At 39.3% G+C, this 26,995-nt stretch overlaps 1 protein-coding gene across 1 annotated transcript in view; it reads left to right on the top strand.

Annotated features, from left to right (window-relative positions):
- Positions 1-26,995, top strand: part of GYS2 (glycogen synthase 2 (liver)) — a 58,204-nt gene that overhangs the window by 7,007 nt on the left and 24,202 nt on the right. Inside the window, exons 2-9 of the mRNA XM_010855944.1 lie at positions 7,178-7,359; positions 12,418-12,609; positions 14,716-14,898; positions 16,660-16,804; positions 20,297-20,414; positions 20,590-20,710; positions 24,131-24,237; positions 25,413-25,472. Coding sequence (XP_010854246.1) covers positions 7,178-7,359; positions 12,418-12,609; positions 14,716-14,898; positions 16,660-16,804; positions 20,297-20,414; positions 20,590-20,710; positions 24,131-24,237; positions 25,413-25,472 — 1,108 coding nt within the window. The remainder of the gene's footprint in view (positions 1-7,177; positions 7,360-12,417; positions 12,610-14,715; positions 14,899-16,659; positions 16,805-20,296; positions 20,415-20,589; positions 20,711-24,130; positions 24,238-25,412; positions 25,473-26,995) is intronic.

Here is a 26,995-nt window from a genome sequence, read left to right as displayed (position 1 = left end):
GAGTCTTCTCCAACACCACAGTTCAAAAGCATCAATTCTTAGGCGCTCAGCTTTTTTCACAGTCCAACTCTCACATCCATACATGACCACAGGAAAAACCATAGCCTTGACTAGACGGACCTTTGTTGGCAGTAATGTCTCTCCTTTTCAATATGCTATCTAGGTTGGTCATAATTTTTCTTCCAAGGAGTAAGCATCTTTTAATTTCATGGCTGAAGTCACCATCTACAGTGATTTTGGAGCCCCAAAAAATAAAGTCTGACACTGTTTCCACTGTTTCCCCATCTATTTCCCATGAAGTGATGGGACCAGATGCCATTATCTTCGTTTTCTGAATGTTGAGTTTTAAGCCAACTTTTTCACTCTTCTCTTTCACTTTCATCAAGAGGCTTTTGAGTTCCTCTTCACTTTCTGCCATAAGGGTGGTGTCATCTGCATATCTGAGGTGATTGATATTTCTCCCGGCAATCTTGATTCCAGCTTGTGCTTCTTCCAGCCCAGCGTTTCTCATGATGTACTCTGCATAGAAGTTAAATAAGCAGGGTGACAGTACACAGCCTTGACGTACTCCTTTTCCTATTTGGAACCAGTCTGTTGTTCCATGTCCAGTTCTAACTGTTGCTTCCTGACCTGCATACAAATTTCTCAAGAGGCAGGTCAGGTGGTATGGTATTCCCATCTCTTTCAGAATTTTCCACAGTTTATTGTGATCCATATGGTCAGAGGCTTTGGCATAGTCAATAAAGCAGAAATAGATGTTTTTCTGGAACTCTCTTGCTTTTTCGATGATCCAGCAGATGTTGGCAATTTGGTCTATGGTTCCTCTGCCTTTTCTAAAACCAGCTTGAACAACTGGAAGTTCACGGTTCACATATTGCTGAAGCCTGGCTTGGAGAATTTTGAGCATTAATTTACTAGCATGTGAGATGAGTGCAATTGTGCAGTAGTTTGAGCATTCTTTGGCATAGCTTTTCTTTGGGATTGGAATAAAAGCTGACCTTTTCCAGTCCTGTGGCCACTGCTGTTTTCCAAATTTGCTGGCATATTGAGTGCAGTACTTCCACAGCATCATCTTTCAGGATTTGAAATAGCTCAACTGGAATTCCATCACCTCCACTAGCTTTGTTCGTTGTGATGCTTTCTAAGGCCCACTTGACTTCACATTCCAGGATGTCTGGCTCTAGGTCAGTGATCACACCATCGTGATTATCTGGGTCATGAAGATCTTTTTTGTACAGTTCTTCTGTGTATTCTTGCCACCTCTTCTTGATATCTTCTGCTTCTGTTAGGGCCATACCATTTCTGTCCTTCATCGAGCCCATCTTTGCATGAAATGTTCCCTTGGTATCTCTAATTTTCTTGAAGAGATCTCTAGTCTTTCCCATTCTGTTGTTTTCCTCTATTTCTTTGCATTGATCACTGAGGAAGGCTTTCTTATCTCTTCTTGCTATTCTTTGGAACTCTGCATTCAGATGCTTATATCTTTCCTTTTCTCATTTGCTTTTCACGTCTCTTCTTTTCACAGCTATTTGTAAGGCCTCCCCAGACAGCCATTTTGCTTTTTTGCGTTTCTTTTCCATGGGGATGGTCTTGATCCCTGTCTCCTGTACAATGTCACAAACCTCAGTCCATAGTTCATCAGGCACTCTATCTGTCAGATCTAGTCCCTTAAATCTATTTCTCACTTCCACTGTGTAATCATAAGGGATTTGATTTAGGTCATACCTGAATGGTCTAGTGGTTTTCCCTACTTTCTTCAATTTAAGTCAGAAGTTGGCAATAAGGAGTTCATGATCTGAGCCACAGTCAGTTCCTGGTCTTGTTTTTGTTGACTGTATAGAGCTTCTCGATCTTTGGCTGCAAAGAATATAATCATGGGCAACACTAAAATTAGAAGTTGGGGTTGCTTTGCCTGCTGTGGATATGCACAGCCATGTCATCTCAAAGGCACCCCAAGTCACACCACATGAAGCACACAGTCTCTGTAAGAACTATGTTTGGCACACACATAGGTTCAAGAAGAGCACTAGTCTCTGCACTTTCCTTTCATTCAGATTGCCATGACTAAGCCCTTCTTGCATAAAGCATTCAGATCTGCCATTGTGGATAGATCAGGGAGGGCATGTCTCTGGGCTTTCTCCAAGTCTGTCATCTCCCACTGCCCTGGACTATTGCTCTGATTGGAGCCGCAGACCTAGTTGATTGCCAGGCACACAAACATTTGGTGACCATCGTCACTGGTAGCATTTAGTCTCTTTCCCACCAGACCTGCTGCCTCAGAGAATGATGTCTAACTCTGTAATGACTGTCCCTGCTTCTGCAACTGTGTCTTGGGATAGGAGTCAGATGAGTAGCTATGCACACTGAAATCATAGACTTCTAAATTCTCTGACTTTTAATCACTTAAAAATAGTGAAGAGTCTCTTTATATACATACTTATATATTATTGTATGTATCTCCTTTTTATGGCTTTCCTGGTGGTTCATTGATAAAGACTCTGCCTGTCAATGCAGGAGATGAGGGTTCGATCCCTGGGTCAGGAAGGCCCCCTGGAGAAAGACACCCACTCCAGTATTCTTGCCTGGGAAATCCCATGGAAAGAGGCATTTAGTGGGCTACATACAGTCTATGGGGTCAGGAAAGAGTTGGCCATGGCTTATCGACTCAACAAAAATTCCTTTTTATGACTGGCTCCCACCTTCCATACCGCCTTGGAGTTCTGCTTTTAACAATGTCGGCAGTACTTCTAGATGATGACTTGAGGTTTTTGCTACTTCACTGACACATATGTTTATGAGAGCTCATCTTTTCTGTCTCTACTTTGCCCTCACACGAGAGATAGCTCCCATGTTGTTTCAGGAAAGTAGAGATCAATAAAATGCAAAGTACATGTTTGAAAGTGAAGAGTCAGTCCAAATTCAGTGACCTACACTGTGGGAAAACAATAATTCATTAAAAAATAGATTTTAGTGAACCCTTGGTCTATACTCCAAATTTAAAAATAGGCATGACCCTGTTTCTAAGCTATCATACTCATCTATAATTAGCATGCTGGGTGGGGAGTTGGGTTAAAGATGGTAAATAGAGTGAAAACTAAGGAGAGTAGTTGGCATATAAATCTGGGAAGGACAGAGAGGGCCTGAAATGAAGCCTTAGCATATCCATTAGCAGTAGGAGCACCTCCTCACAGAAAGACTGTAAGGGGAGAAGTCTGGGGGATGGGGGAAAATTTATTTATAATCAGGTCTCAACCAGTATGGGATGAAAAAAAATTTGTTTAGTTTTATGCTTCTATTTCTGAGACTGAAATAATATAGTCATAGTATTTATAAGCACTCTAAGGGTATTCGGGGACTATTTTATTTCAAAACTGAAAGCCTCAAATGGGAAAAAGAAGCCTCAAATGTTTATCTTTGCATTTCAATTCTCAAATCCTACCTTTTTTTGAAATAAAGAATTTCTCTTTTCCCTTATATCCTTTAGCAAATAAAAATGTTTTGTTTGCATTAACCCAATTGTATTTGAATTTGCAACACAAAATCTAACAAACAAGAAAGGATGTTCTAAAATCTCTGGTCAAGATACATAGTTGCAAATAAAAGAGAGTATTCAAGGGACTTCCCTGGTGGTCCAGTGGTTAAGAATCCACCTGCCAATTCAGCAGACACAGGTTCAATCCCTGATCCAGGAAGATTCCACATGCCTCGGGCCAACTAAGGCAGTTGGACCACAATTACTGAGCCCTTGCCCTAGAGCCGGTGCTCTGCGACAAGAGAAACCACCACAGTGAGAAGCTCAAACACCACAACGAAGAGTAGTCCCTGCTCCCCAAAACTAGAAAAAGCCCGCGGGCAGCAATGAAAATCCAGCACAGCCAATAACAAAGCAACTAATTAATTTTTTTTAAAGTTTACCATTAAAAAAAAGATTGTCCCAGAATAGAAATGTAAGACATTTAAGAAGTGTATGCCATCAGAACCTGAACATGTATTCCCCTGGATTAGATACAAATGAAGGAAGTAAGTCTACAAAGAGGAGAAATTATTTGAAGATTTTAAATTATTTTGATAGTGGGCTTGAATAAAGCTTATATAAATATATATATATATTTAAATATGTTGCTAAGATGTGACTCAGACTTTAGAGAAAAATTCTATTTAGTTACCCTTGCAAACTGTTTGTCTAATTTTTTTTTTCCTCAACAAATGGTTTCAATGGTTCCTAAACTTTTCTGGAATTTGGCGAAGTGCATAGGTGTCCTTGATGTTGGCTTCAATCAGATTCATCATTGAATGGTTAAGTGAACCCCGTCTGTTCTGATCCAGTCTGGAAGGTTCTGCTTGTAGATTTGCAGATCATCTTCTTGTGTCCCATGCTGCGTTCATCAGCCAGTGGAAGCTGGGATTGATAATATCTTTATTATCAGACTCTGCTCAAGTGGCCATTTCCATTTCTTTTAGGTATGGTCAAAAAGCTTTTTCTTAAAGATCGAGTTTCAAAGGACAATAAACTTATGTAGGCTTATGTGAAAACTACATGTAATATTTACATTTTGGAAGTTATATTAGCTCTTTTCTAAATTACTGAACTTTGTCTTGTCAGGTAGTAGTATTTATATTTGCCTTTTGTGTCTCACTTCTCAAAAAGCGACTTATCAAAAAGTATGTTTTGAGTGGTTCAAGAAATTTGCAGATGGCAATTCTACCTTTTGGCTCTCAATTATGACTATCATTGTAAGTCATATAATACAAGTAAATATTACTTAAGGTCTGAATGATTGAAATAAGAAATTTAAGAAATATAGTAGCTATCAGTACTCTTGCCTGGAAAATCCAATGGGTGGAGGAGCCTGGTAGGCTGCAGTCCCTGGGATTGTGAAGAGTCAGATACGACTGAGCGACTTCACTTTCACTTTTCACTTTCATGCATTGGAGAAGGAAATGGCAGCCCACTCCAGTGTTATTGCCTGGAGAATCCCAGGGACGGGGGAGCCTGGTGGACTGCCGTCTATGGGATCACACAGAGTCGGACACGACTGAAGCAACTTGGCAGCAGTAGCAGCAGCAGTAGCTATCAAACTCCATATGCTGAAGAACTGAAATACATTATGAAAAACCATGATGAAAAATAGGACTTTTTCTTCTTCGTGTACAAGTAACAAAATTGTTCTTCGAAGTAGAGTTGATGATTAATGCCAGAATCTGTATTAGTTTGGGGGATTTTACATAGAATTTCTTGAGTCATTCCTTTGCCTATGGTTCATGGGCAAAGTACCACTCAAGGAACTGATTTAGACTGTTTTCATATTCTCATACTAGGTGATTGCTCTGAGCTGGCATAAGAATTTTCCTTTGCGGTTTACTAAGGGTCTTCTTCCCCTTGACCTTCCCCATCCCTCCTATGAGGGAGGGGAATGCCTATGACTCTGCTGGTACCCTCTGCTCCAAAAGTAGCGCCTTGGCTCTAACTGTTCCCTCTGCCTAAAAAATTCTTCCTCATGAACCAACTTGCTTGATTTCTTTACTCTTTTAAGTACTTACTTTAAATATCACCTTTACCCAATGAGGCATGATTTATAATATTGCTGCTCCAACCTGTCCTTTCTCCCCAGGTGAAGTATTGGGTTGGCCAAAAAGAGGTTTTGCATTGAGGTTTTTTTTTTTCCTGTAACATCTTAGGGACAAATCTGAATGAACTTTTTGGCCAACTCAGTACTATTGTATCCCCCTTGAACAGGTGAGCTAATGGAGCCTCAGAGAGGTTAAATGAGTTAATGAGTTCAATTTAAGCTAGTTAGAATTTTTCACCTTTATAATTCTTCAATAAATATCCTTATGCACACATATTAAGTCACTTTAGTCATGTCTGACTCTGTGCGACCCTATGGACTGTAGCCCACCAGGCTCCTCTGTCCATGGAAGTATCCAGCCAAGAATACTGGAGTGGGTTGCCATTCTTTCCTCCAGGGGATCTTCCTGACCCAGAGATCGAACCTTGGTTTCTTGTATTGACAGGTGGATTCTATACTATCTGAGCCACCTGGGAAACCCAAATATCTTTAAATGCATATCTTATTTTCCCCTCAGGATAATTTTCCATATGTAGACATGCTGGCTGTAACAGTAGGCATATTTGGCTTTGTGTGTGTAGTGGCAGCAATGGCAGAGAGCTAAAATGAAGTACTATATGAAGACTTGGATTTATGTCATGTGAGTCGGACCAAGCATCCCCCTTTAAGATCTGTCAGGTTTGTCCCCTTGTCAAAAGGTACTTGCTTGGTCCCTAGAAGGGAAGTGGTTCTTTATTCTGGGAGAAAGTAAAAAAAGTGAAAGTGTTAGTCACTCAGTCATGTCCAACTCTTTGCAGCTATGAACTGTAGCCCACTAGGCTCCTTGGTCCATGGAATTCTCCAGGCAAGAATACTGGAGTGGGTTGCCATTCCTTTCTCCAGGGGATCTTCCTGACCTAGGGATTGAACCCAGGTCTCCTGCATTGCAAGCAGACTCTTTACCTTCTGAGCCACCAAATTTGCTCATAATTTGAGCAGTAGATGATACTTGGTCTTATCTTATGCCCTTGGGCCACTGAAGGAGAAGAGGTGAAAGGTGATTACTGCTGCTGAGGGCACATGCCATGACAATAGCTGTTTCTCCCACCTTTGACACATCCATGTAGATAGAGCTTTAAGCCAGGTACTGCTTTATCCCAATTGTCTCTTCAGGTTTCCTTTAAATATTTGTGATTTGCTGCTGCCAATCTGCTGCTCTCTGACAAAGTACCCAGCATGGAACTGAAACAAAGACTAACTCCTTGATAGTATTCCTTAAAAACTTTCTTTTACAAAGCTAAATAAATCCATGTGCTTGATTCCAGGTGCTAACTTAAAAATGAGGACTAACACAATATTGTAGATCAACTATACTTCAAAAAAAAGTTGGCTTGGACTTTCCTGTTGGTTCAGTGGTTGAGACTCCACCCTTCCAATGCAGGGATGCAGAGGGCATGGGTTCAATCCCTGGTCAAGGAAATAAGATCCCACATGCTGCATGGCACAGCAAAAAAAAAAAAAAAAGTTTACTTAAGCAACATAGAAAAATTGAGGACTTGTTTCCATCCCTTCATCACTTAACATGAGCTATTAACCTGAATGGTAATGGGACCTTTTCTTTTTAACAGTCGGTGGCATCTATACTGTGATTCAGACAAAGGCCAAAACAACAGCAGATGAATGGGGAGACAACTATTTTCTGATTGGTCCATATTTTGAGCATAATATGAAGACTCAGGTGGAACAGTGTGAACCTGTGAATGATGCTGTTAGAAGAGCCATGGACACGATGAACAAACACGGCTGCCAGGTAAAAGACACCATCTGATGCTTCATTCAGCAAGTCTTAGTAAACTCTTGTGGAAACACACCACACTTTACATGAACTCATGAGCAAAGACCACTCATCTTCTTAGGCCAAAGAAGTTGGTTTATGAGAAAGATGATGAACTTGATTTTAAATAGGTTAGATCTGAGACACCTTATGAAAACCTAGTAGTAGAGTAGGTTTGGAACTCAGCAGAGGGTATAGAATAGAGATGCTTGGGGAAAAGTCAGTTGTGTCTAAATTGTAGTTGACATTATGGGTGTTTATAACATTATTCAGTGGAAGAGTATAGACTAAAAGGCAAAACTTGGGCGATGTCAGTGTGTTAGAACATCCACATGAAAAGAAGTCACGGACTGCAAAAGTAGAAGCACAGCTAGTGATTAGAACCAGAAGGGCTTTGTAGTTGTGACAGTGTTAAGGTTCTTGTGATGGGAAGATTATCCTGGATTATCTGGGTGGATCCAATGTAATCATAAGTATCCTGATATTAGTAAGAGGTGGGCAGTAGAATTAGAATCAGAGAGGAGATATGACAAAGTGAGCAGAAATTGAAGTGATGAAAGCTTTGAGGTGGAGGAAAGGGGCCACAAGCCAAGGAATGCACATGGCCTCTGGAAACTGGGCAAAGCTAGAAGACAGATTCTCCCCAAGAGACTGCTGATGAAATGCACCTCTGCCAACATGTCAGTTTTAACTCATAAGACCCATTTCAGAGGGCTAACCCCTAAATCTGTAAGATAATAAATTGTGCCATTTTAAGCTACTAAATTTGCAGTAATTTTTGCCACCTCAATAAGAATAGAGATGTCAAGACAAGGAAGGAGAGTTTCAAGTATAAAGGAGGGATTGGATCAACCAAGGATTGAACCCAGGTCAGTTGGGTAGAGTACTACTCAGGTCATTTGTGGTCATCTTGCTAATGACAACTTCAGAGGAGAAAGTAGGGTTAAAGCAGATTGTAGTAGCTTGAGGAATGAATGAGTAGTGAGATAGAGGATACAGAAATGTGGCTGGGAGGTTTTTCTACGAAGAGGAAGGATAAAAGTCATTTCAAGTGATATGGCTCTGAGAATTCGTGTTTTCTTAAATATGAGTGAGCATATTTATATTCCAAAAAGAAGCATCCAGAGAACAGAGAGAAACTGAAAGTTTAGAAGGAATAGATGATGAAAGAGAGTAAGGTCACTGAGAACAGGAGAAGAAATGAGATCCAAAGCCCTGCTGAAAGGATTGTTCTTCATTCCTTTTGCTCAAACTGGAAACAAAGGATAAATGCAAACAGAAATGAGTTACTGAGGAATTCAAGATCATCTCGCTCCGTGTTTTCAGTGATCTTAAGTGCTCAAGACAAACTTGTGAGAGTTAGAAGGCAAGTATTAATATAAGAGAGTGTGAAGAAAGAAGTTCTGGAAAAGTGTTTAAGGAATAGGGAAAAGAATTTCCGGACATCGTTAAGGTATATGTGTGTGTTAGTGGATTAGTCATGTCTGACTCTTTGTGACCTCATGGACTGTAGCCCACCAGGCTCCTCTGTCCATGGAATTCTCCAGGCAAGAATATTGGAGTGGGTTGCCATTTCCAGGGGATCTTCCTGACTCAGGGATTGAACCCAGGTCTCCTGCATTGTAGGCAGATTCTTTACCGACTGAGCCACCAGAGAAGCCCCTCCTTAAGGTATAGTCATGGCTTTTTAATGGCACAAATATACACAACTGTGACTTTCTCCAGCAGTCTCCTACACATGAATGAGTTCTGTTTTGAGAGCACATTCTCAAGTTCAATTGTTTGTTCACCAAAGTTAGCCTAGGTACCCAACTAACACAATTGGCTATATAGCACTGTCTTGTAATAGGTTTATGATACTTTTCACACAAACAATACATGAAAATTGAACACAAAAAGTAAAACATTTTTAACCTTACAGTCCAGTGCCTTGAAAAGTAGTACGGTCCCACAGCTAACATTCAAGGGCTGGCATCAGGTGAAGAGACAAGAAGATTTACTGACTGGAGGAGGGAAGTGGGAGATGGTAGAGCTGAAGGATCATCAGCAATAGGAGATAGAAGGTGAGCTGCAATTTCATGCATGCCTGATGTTGATGGCACAGGGTCTGGGGCCTGAAATAAAGTACTAGACTACTGTATTCTATACAGTACTATACAGTAAAGTACACAAAAGCATAACCACTTGTAGAGGAGGCACACGTGGCAATGTATGCCACACGTGTGAACTAATTTATGTGACTGGACATGTGAATGCACGTTTGCATCTTTGAAAGTTTGCAACTTGAAGGTTCATATGTAGAGGGGCTTTACTGCAGTCAGCAGCCTGAATGAAAGTGTTAGAAGTTAAATAGTTGGAGATTCAGTGTCGTTAAATTTCAGCAGGTGTGCAACAGGGCAAGGTCGCATAAGTCTTGGAGGTAACTGTGCAATTGACTGAATTAATGATTGAGTTGCTGGATGGTTGGGTCTGAAATGGACGAGAAAGGAAGCGATGAAAGGAAAAAAATGGTGATAATGTAGGACAAGAAGGAGGGTCTTAGAAACTGGAGATGCTGAAGAGGAAAATGAAAGAATACATACTCTGGGAAAAACTCAGTGAGAGAAGTTATGGAAGTTGTGTTGAAGGATAAACATTTCAGAGGAGTAACAGTTTGGCTATTGACAAGGATAAGACTGCAGCCTTGAGCTTGGGTGGCTGACATGCAGTGGACATGAAGTTCTTTAAAGTCAGTAAGGTCAAATAGCTATGAGATAAGTGTGTAGGATACAATCCTGATTTTAAAATTTCCCAGAATAAGGTAGAAAATACCCAGGAGATTCATAGAACAGGGAAAGGTAACATGTTTGGAAAATGTAAATTTCAGAGATGTCTTTATATGCAAAGAAACAATAAGGTTTTAAAAGTTTCAGTATGATGTTAAAAAATCTTAACTTTCCTTCACATTCACCTGAGGAATATAGTTTCTAAGAGTGGAAAAATGAGTTTTCATTGAGATGTCGATGGAGTGTTGGTGTCTAGGAGGTTTAGGGTGTAGAACATTTAGTTTAAAAGGGAAATTGAAGTCCCAGAGGGTACTTTGGAAGCATATCACATTGAGAATGGTGTGGAGAATTAGAATAGCAAAGGTTGCAGGTTATACTTTTGGGATGAAATGAGTGAGATGTTAAAAGGGGTTCACATCTGAAAGTGTGAAAGTGAAAGCCTCTCAGTCATGTCTGACTCTTTGCGACCCCATGGACTATACAGTCCATGGAGTTCTCCAGGCCAGAATACTGCAATGGGTAGCCTTTCCCTTCTCCAGGGGATCTTCCCAACCCAGGGATCAATCCCAAGTCTCCCACATTGCAGGAGGATTCTTTACCAGCTGAGCCACAAGGGAAGTCCAAGAATACTGGGATGGGTAGCCTATCCCTTCTGCAGAGGACCTTCCCAACCCAGGAATCAAACCGGGGTCTCCTGCAATGCAGGCAGATTCTTTACCAACTGAGCTATGAGGGAAGCCCCTCACATTTGAAGCTCTTGTGAAAGAAGAAAGAGATGAAAGTCATGATGAAACTGACTGCACTCAAGATTCCAAGTGGATCTCTGATGTAAAGATGTTTCTTGTCATGAGCAAGAATGCATTGGAAGTCAAGACAAGCTAGCTTATATTTTCTGTAGTTTCAACACTTCTCTGTGCTCTTAGCTCACTACATCATATGCCATATATCAGGCAGCCAGTAGCTATTTGTTAAATGAATGTATAAATCAATGAATGTCCCAAAAGAATCTATTGAAAGGTTGTTCGGAGCTCAGGAAAACTAATTCTGAAAAGGAAATTATGCCATGATAAATACTGAATTGCAATGGATGCAGCTGACAAGTAATGAGGATCTTTCAATGTTGACCAAGGCATGAACAGGAGAAAGAAATCACCGTGAATTCCTGAGTCCCAAGTAAGGGAACGGTGATCAAATGGGCTTTCACACTCTGGAAAATTCAGCTTTGGGAGGAGTCATAAGGTCAATGCTGGCAACGTAAATTCAGTTTACTAGAGAGGACTAGATACCCAATGAGAGAGACTCCTAGGTTCTGCCAACTTCAAAAAGGGTTTAAAGTAATTTATGGAATTGCCTTGCACATAATAGGAGAAGAAACATAAAGTAAAAAACATGAATAAATTACTATAGAAAAGTAGATACCAAAAGGAAAGTTAAAATTTAAACATACAAATGACTATATAGTTTTTAATTGGAAAAATTTGAAATAGCTACTACATTAAAACATCCACAAAGTAAAATATTTTGGAATAAAATAATCAATTTGAGGAATATAATAGAGTAGTTATCTTAAAGAGAAAATGTGTCTTGCCTGTGTGCGTGAAGTCACTTCAGATGTGTCCGACTGTGCAACCATATGGACCATAGCCCTCTAGGCTCCTCTGTCCGTGGGATTCTCCAGTTAAGAATACTCAAGTGGGTTGCTATGCCCTCCTCCAGAGAATCTTCCTGATCCAGGGACTGAACTGGCATTTTATGTCTCCTGCATTGGCAGGTAGGTTCTGTACCACTAGCACTACCTGGGAACCCCCCAAAATATGTCTTGGTCAATATATTTAGTTAAGACTTCTTGCAGTAACCATATTGGGAAACACTTATCATCACTTTTTTTTTTTTTTTTTGATAGGAGGAATAGGAGAAATCATATACCTTTGTCTAGAGAAACAACCTAAAACCATGAGCTCAAGGTCATGGGAAGGTAATGATAGACAGAAGAACAAAGATCATATGATCTACATACTTCATTTTTGAATGACTAAATTTAATGAAAAGCAAGAACTTGGAAATTCTAGATGAATGGGTGCCGGCCCATTTCCTCTTCAGGCTCAAACATGAGATGCTCCGTGTTACCGCTATTGTTTCCTATATGGCTTGTGTAATCTCCGGAGTTCTAAGTACAGTCTCTATCAAGTACAGCTTCTAAGTACAAACACATTTTCCTCCCCTGCATTGCCTAGTGTTACTCCATGGCTGTATGTCCTTTCTATGGCAGGTGCGCTTTGGAAGATGGCTGATAGAAGGGAGTCCTTACGTGGTTCTCTTTGACATTGGCTATTCGGCTTGGAACCTGGACAAGTGGAAAGGAGACCTCTGGGAAGCATGCAGCGTTGGCATTCCTTATCACGACCAGGAAGCCAATGATATGCTGATCTTTGGGTCATTAACTGCCTGGTTCTTGAAAGAGGTACTGTTTACTGTAGAGTCCCACGATAGAAGAGAAGCATATTGCTGTACCCAGCAATGATCCTCTAGTTTTTAAGCTAGTTTTGAGATGGTACCATTATTAATTGTTTTATTGACATATCAAAGGAATCTGAGAAAATGCCTTCTTGTAACTAAATGGGGATTCTCCAGGCAAGAATACTGGAGTGGGTTGCCATGCCCTCCTCCAGGGGATCTTCCCAACCCAGGGATCGATCGAACCCAGGTCTCACACACTGCAGGCAGATTCTTTACAGTCTGAGCCACCAGGGAAGCCCTGTAACTGAATACCATTCTTTGAAACATGTTGATAATCATGCTTATTAATATTTACCTCATGTCAGGTTTAACTAGAACGATGTGGGTAAAACACCCAATTATATTTCCTGCTACTTAGGTAATATTCAGTATATATGCAAGAAAAAATACTGTACATCATGGACTAAGTACATGCGTTCCAGCATCAGGGGAGTAGAAAATGGCTTGAAATATTTGGTTTTGTTCATGCATGAGTGCTTGTGTGACTGCAGTGGCTCTTAGATCTTTCAATCATTTACTAAAGGGTGAAGTGATCTCAGCAGTTGCTAAGAAGTCCACAGCAGTGAAATATTTTGTAGCTGTAAAACAATAAGAGCCTTGGAAATCAGTCTTTGTTAAATGAGCCAAGTCTGTTCTCAATTCCTGAAAGGATGGCAGTAGGATTTCTTCACATTCCTTGCATTACCTCAAGATGATTATGCCTTGCTTAAAAATCAAAAAATTAAGAGCATCTCTGGCAAAGTGGGACTGTGTTCTAAGAACAAATCACAGAGCTGTATATTGGCTGTGTGTCCCCTTTACCAGTATAACTTCTTTCTGACGAAACCAACAGCCATTAAGGGTGTGTAGGTTATTGCAAGATATAAAATACAGTTTGTGAGTCTTTACTGCTTATCTATTTTATATATAGCACTGTGTATCTTTTAATCCCATACTCCTAATTTATCCCTACCCACCACTGTTTACCTTTTGGTATCTCTAAGCTTGTTTCTATGTGAGTCTGTTTCCATTTTGTAAACGAATTCATTTGTGTATGATATTTAAATTTCCCTTATAAATGATACCTGTCTGATTTACTTCACTTAGTATGGTAATCTCTACTGCATCTATGTTGTTTCAAATGACAGTATTTCATTCTTTTTATGACTGAATAATATTCCATTGTATATGTATGCCATGTCTTTATCCATTCATTGGCTGATGGACATTTAGGTTGCTTCCGGGTCTTGGGTATTGTAAACAGTGCTGCTATGAACACTGGGGTGTGTGTATCCTTCCAAATTAGAGTTTTCATCTTTACCAGACATATGCCCAGGAGTGGGATTGCTGGATCCTATGATAGCTCTATTTTTAGTGAAACAAAGTAACTTTAAGGCTAAGAAATTGGTGCTTTGCCTAGTGTTAGACCTGGAATTAGATCTGGGTCCTCAGTGTGTTACTAAATTTCTATTTGATTCTAAGCAAATCTCTTCTTCCCCCAGTCCCATATTCTTAATACTATACAAAATAAGATATATTAAAAATAATATTAATAATATAAAATAATATTGTTATAATATAAAATATTGATGTATATAATAATAATATATCAGCAAAAATGTTTTTGGCTCTAAGTAGCAGAAAATCCAGGTAAGACTGACTTAAAACATGAAGTCATTACTTTTAATTTAAAAAAGAAGATTGTAAGTGGCTTGTCCCAATTGATTCAGCTGCTCAGTGAAACTTCAAAAATTTTATTGCTATTAATCATTCATTCAATGAATATTTATTGAGCACCTACTATAAATTTATTATAGGAGTCCCCTCTGTGAATGCAAAAATAAATCTGATCCATACTGAAAAAGAGGATTAAGCCATAAACATATGGGCTTTATGAACAGGAAGCTAAATTCTAGAAAACCCTTATAGTTGCTAAATCTGCATGGTTTGTATTTAGATTCCTTTTAATTGTGCTAAAATTTACAAGCATAACAACTTTCCTTATTCTGTGGACCATGAGCAAGATCAAACTTCATCCTGAACTTTTCTACAAGCTTCTTTTCTGACCTAGGTGACAGACCATGCTGATGGGAGACATGTCATTGTCCAGTTCCATGAATGGCAAGCTGGGATTGGACTGATCCTTTCTCGAGCTCGGAAACTGCCCATTGCTACAGTCTTTACCACCCACGCCACACTGCTTGGGCGGTATCTCTGTGCAGCTAACATCGATTTCTACAACCACCTTGATAAGGTAATTAGCTCTTCCACCCTCGCCACCTTTCTTTCCGACTCTTGAAGCTGAAGGATGGGAAATATTGATCTTCACCTTTCATCTGTCATCCAGATGCCAGAAATGCCCTTTTGACCAATCAATATTCATGACGCAGCTTCCCCTGAGGGGACTGAGAGCTCATAAAATTTAACTTTGTTCAGAGTGCATCAGAGTGTAGCGGGGACAGGCCAGATGTCTGTCCACTTTGAAGTAACAGACCCAAGATCCAAAGGGGCCTGGAAGACATCAGCCACTGTGGCCCTGAGGTTGGGCTGCTTGGGAAATGCTGTGAGGACCCGGGATCCTCAAGTAGCTTTGAGTGGCAGGTACCCCACAGGGACGCTAGGCATCTGCTTGTACTATGAGCCTCACTTCCTCCATCCTCCAAGTGAACGAAGGTCAGATTTCTGCTGTAACTCTGCAGTGAGTTATAGGTGGAGTTTTGTGGGGAGTCCAGTTAAGACAGTTACCAAAAACAGGAATGTAGATCCCTGGTGATCAAACAGCTGGGTTTGCTTATCTTAGAAGACTGCCCTATTCTATGACCTAAAGTTTTGACTTCTTTCTTCCAGTTTTCATCAGTTTAGATTAATGTAACTATGTTTTTCATATTATCCTGTCAGTAGTAGTGGTCAAGCGACCAATATAACACTGTAAAGCAATTATCCTCCAATTAAAATCAAACAAATTTTAAAAGTAAATAAGGAAAGAATGTAAAAAAGTTAAAATAAAAAAATCATGGTTAAGCATTTGAGTAACATACAGTCAGGAGTTTTGCAGACGTGGTGTCTATATTGCCAGTCAAGTCAATTTAGCATTTTAGAGTTTTGTGTCACTATCGGGAACATTAGGAAGTTGAAAAATTGACCCCCCTCCTGTTTAAAAAAATTTTAGGAGTCTATGCAATAGACTGCATACTTTTCTGAGTGTATTTTTTTGCCTATTTGTAATACATGATTAATACTACTCAGAGAATGAGAGCAGAAAGTTATACCACCCTCTCAGAGGCATTTTGAATGCAGGAAAGTTCTTTGGGACAAAACTTAACATTCGCAAAACAGTGAGTGGTCCTAAGGAGAGCTTGCCTATAAAAAGGTCAATTGAACCTGAAGGTCAAATTGTAAACATAAGATGTATATTCAAAATAAAGTCACCAAGGAATTCAGAAAGGTCAAGAGGTCAGGGAGATTTCCTAATAGTAGACTAATAAGGGCAAACCAGTGATCTGTGATAAGCTCAACCACCGTGTTTCCTGGAGAAGAGCAGGCTTTGATGTTTGTGAAAGAGAAAATATTACAGAGGCATAGCGAATATTTCAAACACATCAAATATCTCACTTCAAAATACTTAAGAACATAGTATATAGCAATTAATAAAAACAGCTAATAATATTCATCAGGTTTTATTAGTTGTTTTTAAGGAACAAAATCATAATATATAGTTATATATCAATATTATAACTTTATCCTTTCAATAAAAGGTCAGTATTCATATCCCACTGTCTTTAAATATGATTGCATATCTCCCCAGCTTAAAGTAAAGAGCACTCTTTGTAAGCATAAGTAGCTTTGTGTTTCAGTGATGGGTTTAATAAAAATTTGTCACTTCTTTTTTGTGGTCATAAAATTCCACATAGTCGTAAGGAAAAACAGTGTGAGAAATATGTGATTTTGCTTTGCCTATGTAGAAGAATTGGTGTAAGCACATGTCTACGTGTGTGTGTTTGTTTTGTTTTCACAGTTTAACATAGACAAAGAGGCTGGGGAAAGGCAGATTTATCACCGGTATTGCATGGAGCGCGCTTCCGTCCATTGTGCTCATGTTTTCACCACAGTTTCTGAAATTACCGCAATAGAGGCAGAACACATGCTGAAGAGAAAACCTGGTAATTATTATCCCTGAGTTTGTCACTGATCTGTGATAGTTTTGTTTTAAACAAAAATGCATAAAATGAGAGGAAAACTGCACCATCACTACTCAGATCTTTATACGTATTCGAATTCTCATTTTCAGTAGTTTTGTTGAACACTAAGCTATATCTGGAACATAATAGTATACAATCTGTGCTTGTTGAATAGTCTATGTTTAAAATACTCTAATTCTGAGCTGGGTTGTCATGATGACTTCCTGTGTTTAAGCAAGCTGCGTTGATTTTTCTATTTTAAGAAAATGAATGTCAGGAAAATATCAGAAATGTGTGTGAGACTTCACCAGTGCTACATCTTAGAACAGTGCCTCATTGGTCCTGTTTAGTAGAAACCTGTTATTTTACTTCTCCCAAGATTTTCTTGCAAGTTTTTCTGGGAAAAACTTCAGACCCATCCAAAGGTTGCAATGCCAAGAGATGTGTTCATAATACATGACCCTGTCACCTGGCCGCAGCTGGTTGATCGAGAGATGGATACCTGATATAAGTTGGCTCAATCAGATTGCTTTCATAATGAGTCTAAACAGATGAGTTTGTTTGAATAGTCTTGTATAATAGAAGCTTGGAAGCTGTTGGTAGAGTCCACTTCCTACGTTGCATGAGATGCAAAGAAATATAAACTACAGTGAAATACAATAAGAAGCAGAAACAGACTGAGAGAACTCTAGATTCTCCAGTGATTTAGACCATGGTTTAAATTAATTCCTGCGGCCCAGCTACATCTTTCCCATCAAACACTCCAGCATCCTATTAATAATTCCTCCTTGTAATACTTAAACCAGTGTTAGTAGATTTCTTTTGTGCTGTGCTTAGTCACTCAGTCAGGTCTGACTCTTTGTGACCCCATGGACTGTAGCCCGCCAGGCTCCTCTGTCCATGGGGATTCTCCAGGCAAGAATACTGGAGTGGGTTGACATGCCCTCTTCCAGGGGATCTTCCCAACCCAGGAATCAAATCAGGGTCTCCTGCATTGCAGGCGGTTTCCTTACCAGCTGAGCTACCAGGGAAGCCCAGATTTCTCTTACTTGCAACAAAACAGTCCTGATTAATACATTTTCCTTGCTTAATTCCTGTGGTCTTATCTCTAGTTAATTAATCTTTCTTCTGTATACCAGTTTAACATCTAGAGAAAGCATAACAAAGTTCTACATAATTACAAAGGAAGCAAGGAATTTGAATAGTGGCAGCCTAAAGATCCTGGGCTATTCTTTTTTCTTTCCAAAGGTTCTCTTGAATCCACTTTGCTTCTCACACTCGTGTCTCTTGCAGGAGTTTGCTTCAATATGCTCACTTGTTTCTTGGATCTTACTTTTTTTCCTGTCATCAGTATCCTTTCTGTGCTTACAAAAATGCTTTGTTTTTTCCTATTCTGAAATAAAAATTTCTCTTAAAACCACTACCCTCTTAGATGTCTACATAATCTCATCCTTCCTCCTGCTATCAAGTATTTTACAAAAATAATCCATAGTTTTCCCACTTAGAGCTTCTTCAACTTTAACTTCCAACCTCCAACCCTTGATCTAAAATTGCTTTTTCAAAAATCACCAAGTTCACAGTTCTGTAATTTTTTTGTTCCTTGACATTCTTTAGCAATTAAAGGTGGCAGATACCTCTATCATTCCTTATTTACTTGACATTATACATTCTGAGGTTTCTCAAATATTTTTTTCTAATGTCTCAATAGTTTCTCTACTAACTTCTGTCTGTTGTTTTTACTGCTTCTAAATATAATAACCCATGAATTCAACTCAGTAGGTGATTACCATCGCGTATTCTGAGCAGTCTTTATCTTTCTTGACACAGACCAATATTCTGAAAAATCAAAAATGTCTCCTTACCCAACAACAAAATCTTCTAGGCAGAAAGAATCAGTTATGTGTTGGAATAAAGGGCTACTTTTCCAATGTTTCTTATGGACAGAACACTTCACACATTTGACTAAAATAAAATGACAAGAGGTAGTTTAACACGGATGTACTTAGAGGCTGTCATATGGAGTGAAGTAAGTCAGAAAGAGAAAAACAAATACCATATATTAACACATATATGTGGAGTCTAGACAAATTGGTATAGATAATTTCATTTAGGAAAGAGAAATAGAGACACAGACATAGAGAACAAACATATGGATACCAAGGGGGAAAGGAGAGGATGGGAACTGAGAGACTGGGATTGACGTATTTATGCTACTGTGTATAAAACAGATGGACTTCCCAGGTAGCCCTCGGGGTAAAGAACCCACTGGCCAGTGCAGGAGACATTAGAGACCTGGGTTTGATCCCTGGGTCAGGAAGATGCCCTGGAGGAGGGCATGGCAAAACACTCCAGTATTCTTGCCTGGAGAATCCCATGGACAGAGGAGCCTGATGGGCTAGTGTCCACTGGGTAGCAAAGAGCTGGACATGACTGAAGTGATTTAGTGCACATGCATGTATATAATAGATAACTAATGAGAATCTACTGTACATCACATGAATTCTACTCAGTGCTATGTGGTGATCTAAATGGGAAAGAAATCCCCAAAACAGGAAATATATATATACATATAGCTGATTCACTTTGCCATACAGTAGAAACCAACACAACACTGTAAAGCCACTTTACGCCAATAAAAATGGAAACAAAAAAGGAGTTAGTTTAGCACACAGCACAGTTAAGGGTAAAACAGGTGGAGACAGACAGCATGGACTCTACCCATGTGTTCTGCCACAGATTCTGGAACAACTCTGTGTCTCAGTTTCTGCCTCCGAAATATCACCTTGCTCCAGTGGTTGTTGCAGGGATTAAATGAGTTACAAGGCGTTTAGAGCAGTACCTAATGCGTAGTAAGTGATCAGTAACTAAAAACTCTTAACAATGACTATTTTTGCTATTGGTCTATTACATAATACCCATTGCTTAATGCTATTTCGGTCAGATCCTCCTGATTTTCTATGTCAGCAATTCATTATGGATTTTTATAAACTTCCAATTCTATGATAGTCAGAAACTAGAAATGTTAATAGACACCTAACTTGTTGTTGTTGTTATTCAGTTGCTAAGTCGTGTCCAGCTCTTTATGATCCCATGGACTGCAGCACTTTAGGCTTCCCCGTCCATCACCAGCTCCTGAAGCTTACACAAACTCATGTCCATGGAGTCGGTGATGCCATTCAACCATCTCATCCTCTGTCGTCCCCTTCTCCTCCTGCCTTCAATCTTTCCCAGCATCAGGGTCTTTTCTAATGAGTGGGCTCTTCACATCAGGTGGCCAAAGTACTGGAGCTTCAGCTTCAGCATCTGTCCTTCCCATTAATATTCAGGGTTGATTTCTTTTAGGAGTGATTGGTTTGGTTTCCTTGCTGCCCAAGGGACTCTCAAGAGTCTTCTCTAGCAAAATACTGTTGTTTTTGCAATGCTACCCTCTCTCAAAAGAGATTTTTCCATGAGGATTTTACTTCGCTTTTCCAGATGTAGTTACTCCAAATGGCTTGAACGTTAAGAAATTTTCAGCTGTACATGAGTTTCAAAATCTCCATGCTATGTACAAGGCCAGGATCCAAGAGTTTGTTCGAGGTCATTTCTATGGGTATGCTTTTCTTTATTAAAAAAAAATTATCCTGTGATATTAGGGATCTGGGGTACAGAGAAAACAGGATTGTTAAAGTAAATGTTTATCTTTCCCAGTCCCCTTTGTACTTTAACAGAACTCGTGTACATTTTGTTGCTGTTGCTCTTTTTCATTGGAAACTGTTTTGTTTTAGTCATCTGGACTTTGATCTTGAAAAAACATTATTCCTCTTCATTGCTGGGAGGTATGAGTTTTCAAACAAAGGAGCTGACATCTTCTTAGAATCCTTATCCAGGTTAAACTTCCTGCTGAGGGTAAGAATGCTCTAGAACACAAGAGGGTAAGAATGCTTTTTATAGAGAACTTTGTTCTGTGGAAAGTAAAGAACTTCCTGGATTCTTAAATGGCTTTTAAAAATATATATGATTTTGAAGACTTAAAATGATAGCTTTATTTTTAAAATGCTTTTGGACTTTCAATTATCATATTTAAAATGATAAATATGATTGCCACACTCTTTGCTCATGTATTTGTCTAGGATGTCAGGTATTTTTTAAAGAGAGCTACAAACTTATCATGTTATATTGGGTATATAGCCAATATAATAGTATGGTTTTTTTTTAAGAATCATAGAAGCAAAATTTTATTGGAAATGCACCCCAAAGGATATTTTATGTTAATTTAAATTTTTTTTCAAAATTCTACTGATATATAGTTGATTTACAATGCTGTGTTAGTTTCAGGTGTATGGCAAAGTGATACAGTTATGCGTGCTCGGTCGCTTCAGTCGTGTCCAACTCTTTGAGACCCTGTGGACTGTAGCTTACCAGGCTCCTCTGTCCGTGGGATTCTCCAGGCAAGAACACTGGAGTGGGTTGCCATGCCCTTCTCTAGAGGATCTTCCTGATCCAGGGATCAACCCAGATCTTTTGTGTCTCCTGCATTGCCAGGCGGGTTCTTTACACCAGTGCCACCTGGGAAGCCCTGATTCAGTTATACATATATATAAACGTATATATTCATTTTTCACATTCTCTTCCTTTATATGTTATATATGTGCCATGTTTTAAGCTGACCACATAGCATCCTCTTTCCCACCTATCCCCCAAGAGTTTGTAAACAATGGAAAGATACAGAGAAATCAAGCAGAGAGTGAAGAGAACAAAACCTTGCCTTTTTTAAAATCGATAGACTTAATGCACTGTGGTGACCTGAATGGGAAGGAAGTCTAAAAGAGAGAAGATATATGTATATGTATGGCTAATTCACTTTGCTATACGGTAAAAACTAATGCAACATTGTAAAGCAACTATACTCCAATAAAAATTAATTAAAAAAATACTATAATGGGAGATATGGCTTGGGTGCATGGCATTAATAGGCTTCCTAATATTGGGCCTTGGTATTAAACTTTGTGGTATTAGACATCTGATCACAGACAGCCCTGGCCATTTCCATCCCCTCCAACCAGAAGCCTTCAGAAAAACATGTGCTACATGACTGACAGCCAGTTGCCCTCGTAGAATGGGGCAGACGCACACAAACTCTGTTCCTCTCCCAACTCACTAGCCATGCCTCTACTCTGAGATCCGAAAGCCCCAAACCATGAAACTAAGAGAGGTCCCACCACGCAGAAACATAGAGGAGTTTCCCACTCCCAAACATGGAATGATTTTTTGCTCAATAGGTTAGATTTGCCCAGAATCTTAAAATAGGTTGAGAACTGTTGTTGTGTGTGCATGTTCAGTCGTGTCCGACTCTTTGTGACCCCATGGACTGTAGCCCACCAGGCTCCTCTGTCCATAGGATTTCCCAGGCAAGAATCCTGGAGTGGGTTACTCTTTCCTTCTCCAGAGGATCTTCCCGACCCAGGGATCAAATTCACGTCTCTTGTGTTTCTTGCATTGGCAGGCGTATTCTTAAAATAGGTTCTGAACTAATCCAGCAATAAAACCTGTGCTCACGGAAGTACTGCATCATAGATATTGATGAATGTTATTGGCTTATATTCTTGTCACATCATAGAAAAATATAGAATACATAAGGAAAATAGAAGAGGTCAGTGTAGAAGTCTAATTTTATTGAGATGCTGAGGCAATCTAAACTTTCCTGAGTTCTGTATAACTCTCCCGTTCAGTTTTTATTTCTTGGACATTGATTTATCACTGTCTTAGCCCAGATATTCCTGGGTGGCTCAGAGGGTAAAGAATCTGCCTGAAATGCAGGAGAGACAGGAGTTGCAGGTTTGATCCCTGGGTCAGGAAGTTCCCCTGCAGAAGGAACTGGCAACCCACTCCAGTATTCTTGCCTGGGAAACCCCATGAACAGAGGAACCTAGCAGTCTACAGTCCAAAGGGTGGCAAAGAATCAAACATGACTGAAAGACTAAGCACATACACTGTACCAAGTATTTTAAGAGATTACTAAAATCACATTAATAAACATCCACGCTTATAAAATAGGATTGAAGATCAGAAAGATTATTTAAGAATAAACTGAAATAATCTTATTTCACAGTATTTTCTGATATGTATCTATTTAACAAGCTTTATAGATGGACTCACAACTATATAAAAATGTAGCATGTCTAGAGACATTATTAATTTATCCATACATTTATTAAATATTTGCTTTATTTTTAGATGTGAAGAAAAAGTGAATTTCTCTTATTCTAGACATCAAAGATAATTACAATCCTTGGAGAAATCAAAATAAGACATTTTCTTTCCGTATAGTACATTTAGTCTTTAATAAAAGCACATTGCCTACTCTTGGGGTGTTTCCTGTTTTATGATTCCTATAGATGTTTTGAATAGAATATAAGGTCCCAGAGGGCAGAGACCACAGATTAGATGATGGTGCCCCACATTCAAGAGTCAGTCATTTCAGAATATAAAAGCATTCATCAGTTCACAGTTTTAAGTTTACGCTTTCATTCCCACAGCTGTTTGGCATGTCATTTCTTTCTGAGAAACTTCAGGTCAATAATATTTTGGAATAGGAAAAGTAAACAGGTTGTAGAGTCAAAAAAACATCAGTTTTAAAAAACAAAACAAAACACTAGTTTGACTCCCAGCTTTGCCAATAACCTGTGATAGGAGCTCAGAAGAAGAATCAAAGCTCTTGCGCCTCTCTTTTGAAATTAATGAGGAGAGCGATAGTTAGGCTTGGGTTAACTTATGTGTTTAAAGCGCTCGACACAATAACTGCTACACCAAAAGTTCTGAGTCCCCATTCTGGTTCCTTTATGGTTGAAAAAAATCAAAATGCAATATCATGAGAATCAAGACATTTAATGGAAAAATGTTAACAATCTATTTGTGCAAATCCATGTAAATTAGCTATAAGATGTAGAATAAACCCAAACGAAATCCTCATTCACTTTCCAATCTGGAATTTTCACATTTGTGTTATCTTTTATGTTATTTTTTAACCACAGAAAACCACAGTGATATCAGTAGCAATTGCTATATATTTCAGATGATGGATGCCATGAAATTATTCTGTGTGGATTTTTAATTGTTAATTGTCAGATCTTAGTTGAACGTCATATTTACATTTTCTGAAGAGGCTTCAAGACACTGCTGTATAATTTCTTTGTCAGTCATAAATAAGTATTCTTATTCTCTCAAGATGTTTCAAAGCACTATTTGTCACAGTTTAAGGTCCATCTGTCACATGGTTTATTTTATCTTTGATAGCTGACTCTGTTGTGTTTTCTAACCCCTCGTTAGATGCATAAAAGTGACGTCACCGTGGTGGTGTTTTTCATTATGCCTGCCAAGACAAACAATTTCAATGTGGAAACCCTGAAAGGCCAGGCAGTGCGCAAACAGCTATGGTAACCTCACATCTTGTAAATATTCTCAAGCAATAGATGTAAAGGGATTTTTTTAAGTGCATGATTTCTGATCTATTTCCTTGAACTATTTTTTCCTCTTAAGATTATAATAGCTTACATACTACTCGGTTCTCTTCTCATTGGGCTCCTTTGTTAAATTTTATCATGTCTATAATACTGTGTTCGTATAAAAACGTTGGAACGAGCTACTGTGGAAGGATAAGGCCTTTGTAGAAATCTTTAAAGATGGGTCAGATTTTTAAAAAATTTATTATGGAAATGTTAAAACATATGCCAAAGTAATGAAATTAGTATCGTGCTCCCCCTCTTCCCAATAGGCCAGACTCAACAATGATAAATGTTAACTTAAAAAATAGTTGCAACCTAAAAATTGAGAGTTATGTTTTATTTGCTGGGAATATTTAGAACTTTGAGTCTAGGAGACAGCATCTCAAGTAGCCCTGAGAGAACTGCTCTGAGGAGGCCAGGAGAGGAGCCAGGTTATATAGAAGTTTTGCAACAAAGGGCAGGTAGCCTGAACATCAAAAGATTATTGCTAATTAAAGAAAATCAGATATCCCCAGTTAAGGAACTTAGTGCTTTTCTTTTTATGGGAAGATGCAGCAATCTGGACTCACTGAAAACATTCCTTTGATAGAAACGTCAACCTATTTGCGGCTGATATTCAGTGTTTTTCACATTCTGAGCTCCCTTGGGACTCACAGTAGGTAGTGACTGCAGTCTGATGGCTGCTAGATGGCAGGTATTCTTCTCCTTCCTGAGTTTCCTTATTAGCAGCAACCATCTCACACTGGGGACTGCAATTGCTGATGACTGTGACATCCTTGTTTACTGATATGGCAGGAAGTATTCCATTTCTCAGAAACAAATTCCTCATATTATATGGAAACCTACATACACTCCCTTTCCCTTCCCCCAACCTTCTGATTATCATCAAGCCAAAGAAAGTTACACTCCCCACACTGGTCAGGGTGTTCAGTAACCTCAGCTCTAGAGGTGTTAACTCAGGCTAAATTGGCAAATAAGAAAAGAACAAAAGAGATTATATAAAAGAGATCTGCAATTTCAAAGAATACATTGACAGAACACCATCATGGCAAAAAAGACTTAAAAGGGTGACATTGTTTGAGTTGTATATCTTTCTGTTCATACAGGGACACTGCACATTCTGTGAAGGAAAAGTTTGGAAAGAAACTGTATGATGCATTATTAAGGTAGGAGCTTGGAACACTAAACCGCTCAAACATTTAGGGCTTCACTATTGAGACAAGTATTTAGACACTATACTAATTTTGTTCCAAATATAAAAGAATTAATAGCCTTTGAAGATTCTCCAAGCCAGGCTTCAACAGTACCTGAACCTTGAATTTCCAGATGTTCAAGCTGGTTTTAGAAAAGGCAGAGGAAACAGAGATCAAATTGCCAACATCTGTTGGATCGTAGAAAAAGTGAGAGAGTTCCAGAAAAACATCTACTTTTGCTTTATTGACTATGCCAAAGTCTGACTGTGTGGATCACAACAAACTGTGAAAAATTCTTAGAGATGGGAATAGCAGATCACTGTACCTGCCTCCTGAGAAATCTTTATGCAGGTCAGGAAGCAACAGTTAAAACTGGACATGGAACAACAGACTGGTTCCAAATAGGGAAAGGAGTACGTTAAGGCTATATATCGTCATGCTGCTTATTTAACATATATGCAGAGTACATCATGCGAAATGCCAGGCTGGATGAAGCACAACCTGGAATCAAGATTGCCGGGAGAAATATCAATAACCTCAGATATGCAGATGACACCACACTTATGGCAGAGAGCAAAGAAGAGCTAAAGAGTCTCTTGATGAAAGTGAAAGAGGAGAGTGAAAAATTTGGCTTAAAACTCGACATGCAGAAAATTAAGATCATGGCATCTAGTTCTATCACTTCAAATAGATGGAGAAACAGTGGAAACAGTGGCTGACTTTATTTTGGGGGGCTCCAAAATCACTGCAGATGGTGACTGCAGCCATGAAATTAAAAGACGCTTGCTCCTTGGAAGAAAAGTTATGACCAACCTAGACAACATATTAAAAAGCAGAGACATTACTTTGCCAACAAAGGTTCGTCTAGTCAAGGCTATGGTTTTTCCAGTAGTCGTGTATGGATATGAGAGTTGGACTATAAAGAAAGCTGAGCACTGAAGAATTGATGCTTTTGAACTGTGGTGCTGGAGAAGACTCTTGCGAGTCCCTTGGACTGTGAAGAGATCCAACCAGTCCATCCTAAAGGAGATCAGTCCTGGGTGTTCATTGGAAGGACTGATGCTGAAGCTGAAACTCCAATACTTTGGCCACCTGATGCGAAGAGCTGACTCATTTGAAAAGACCCTGATGCTGGGTAAGATTGAGGGCAGGCAGAGAAGGGGATGACAGAGGATGAGATGGTTGGATGGCATCACCAACTCAATGGACATGAATTTGGGTAGACTCCGGGAGTTGGTGATGGACAGGGAGGCCTGGTGTGCTGCAGTCCATAGGTCGCAAAGAGTTGGACACGACTGAGTGACTAAACTGAACTGAACTGGTGTGAAGAACTGACTCACTGGAAAAGACCCTGATGCTGGGAAAGATTGAAGGCAGGAGGAGAAGGGGATGACAGAGGATAAGATGGTTGGATGACATCACTGACGCAATAGACACAAGTTTGAGTAGGCTCTGAGAGTTGGTGATGGACAGGTAGACCTGGTGTGCTGCAGTCC

This window comes from Bison bison, unplaced genomic scaffold, assembly GCF_000754665.1.
Source record: "Bison bison bison isolate TAMUID 2011002044 unplaced genomic scaffold, Bison_UMD1.0 scf7180017864370, whole genome shotgun sequence".
NCBI classification, from domain to species: Eukaryota; Metazoa; Chordata; class Mammalia; order Artiodactyla; family Bovidae; genus Bison; species Bison bison.
This window is presented reverse-complemented; position numbering and strand designations above follow the sequence as displayed.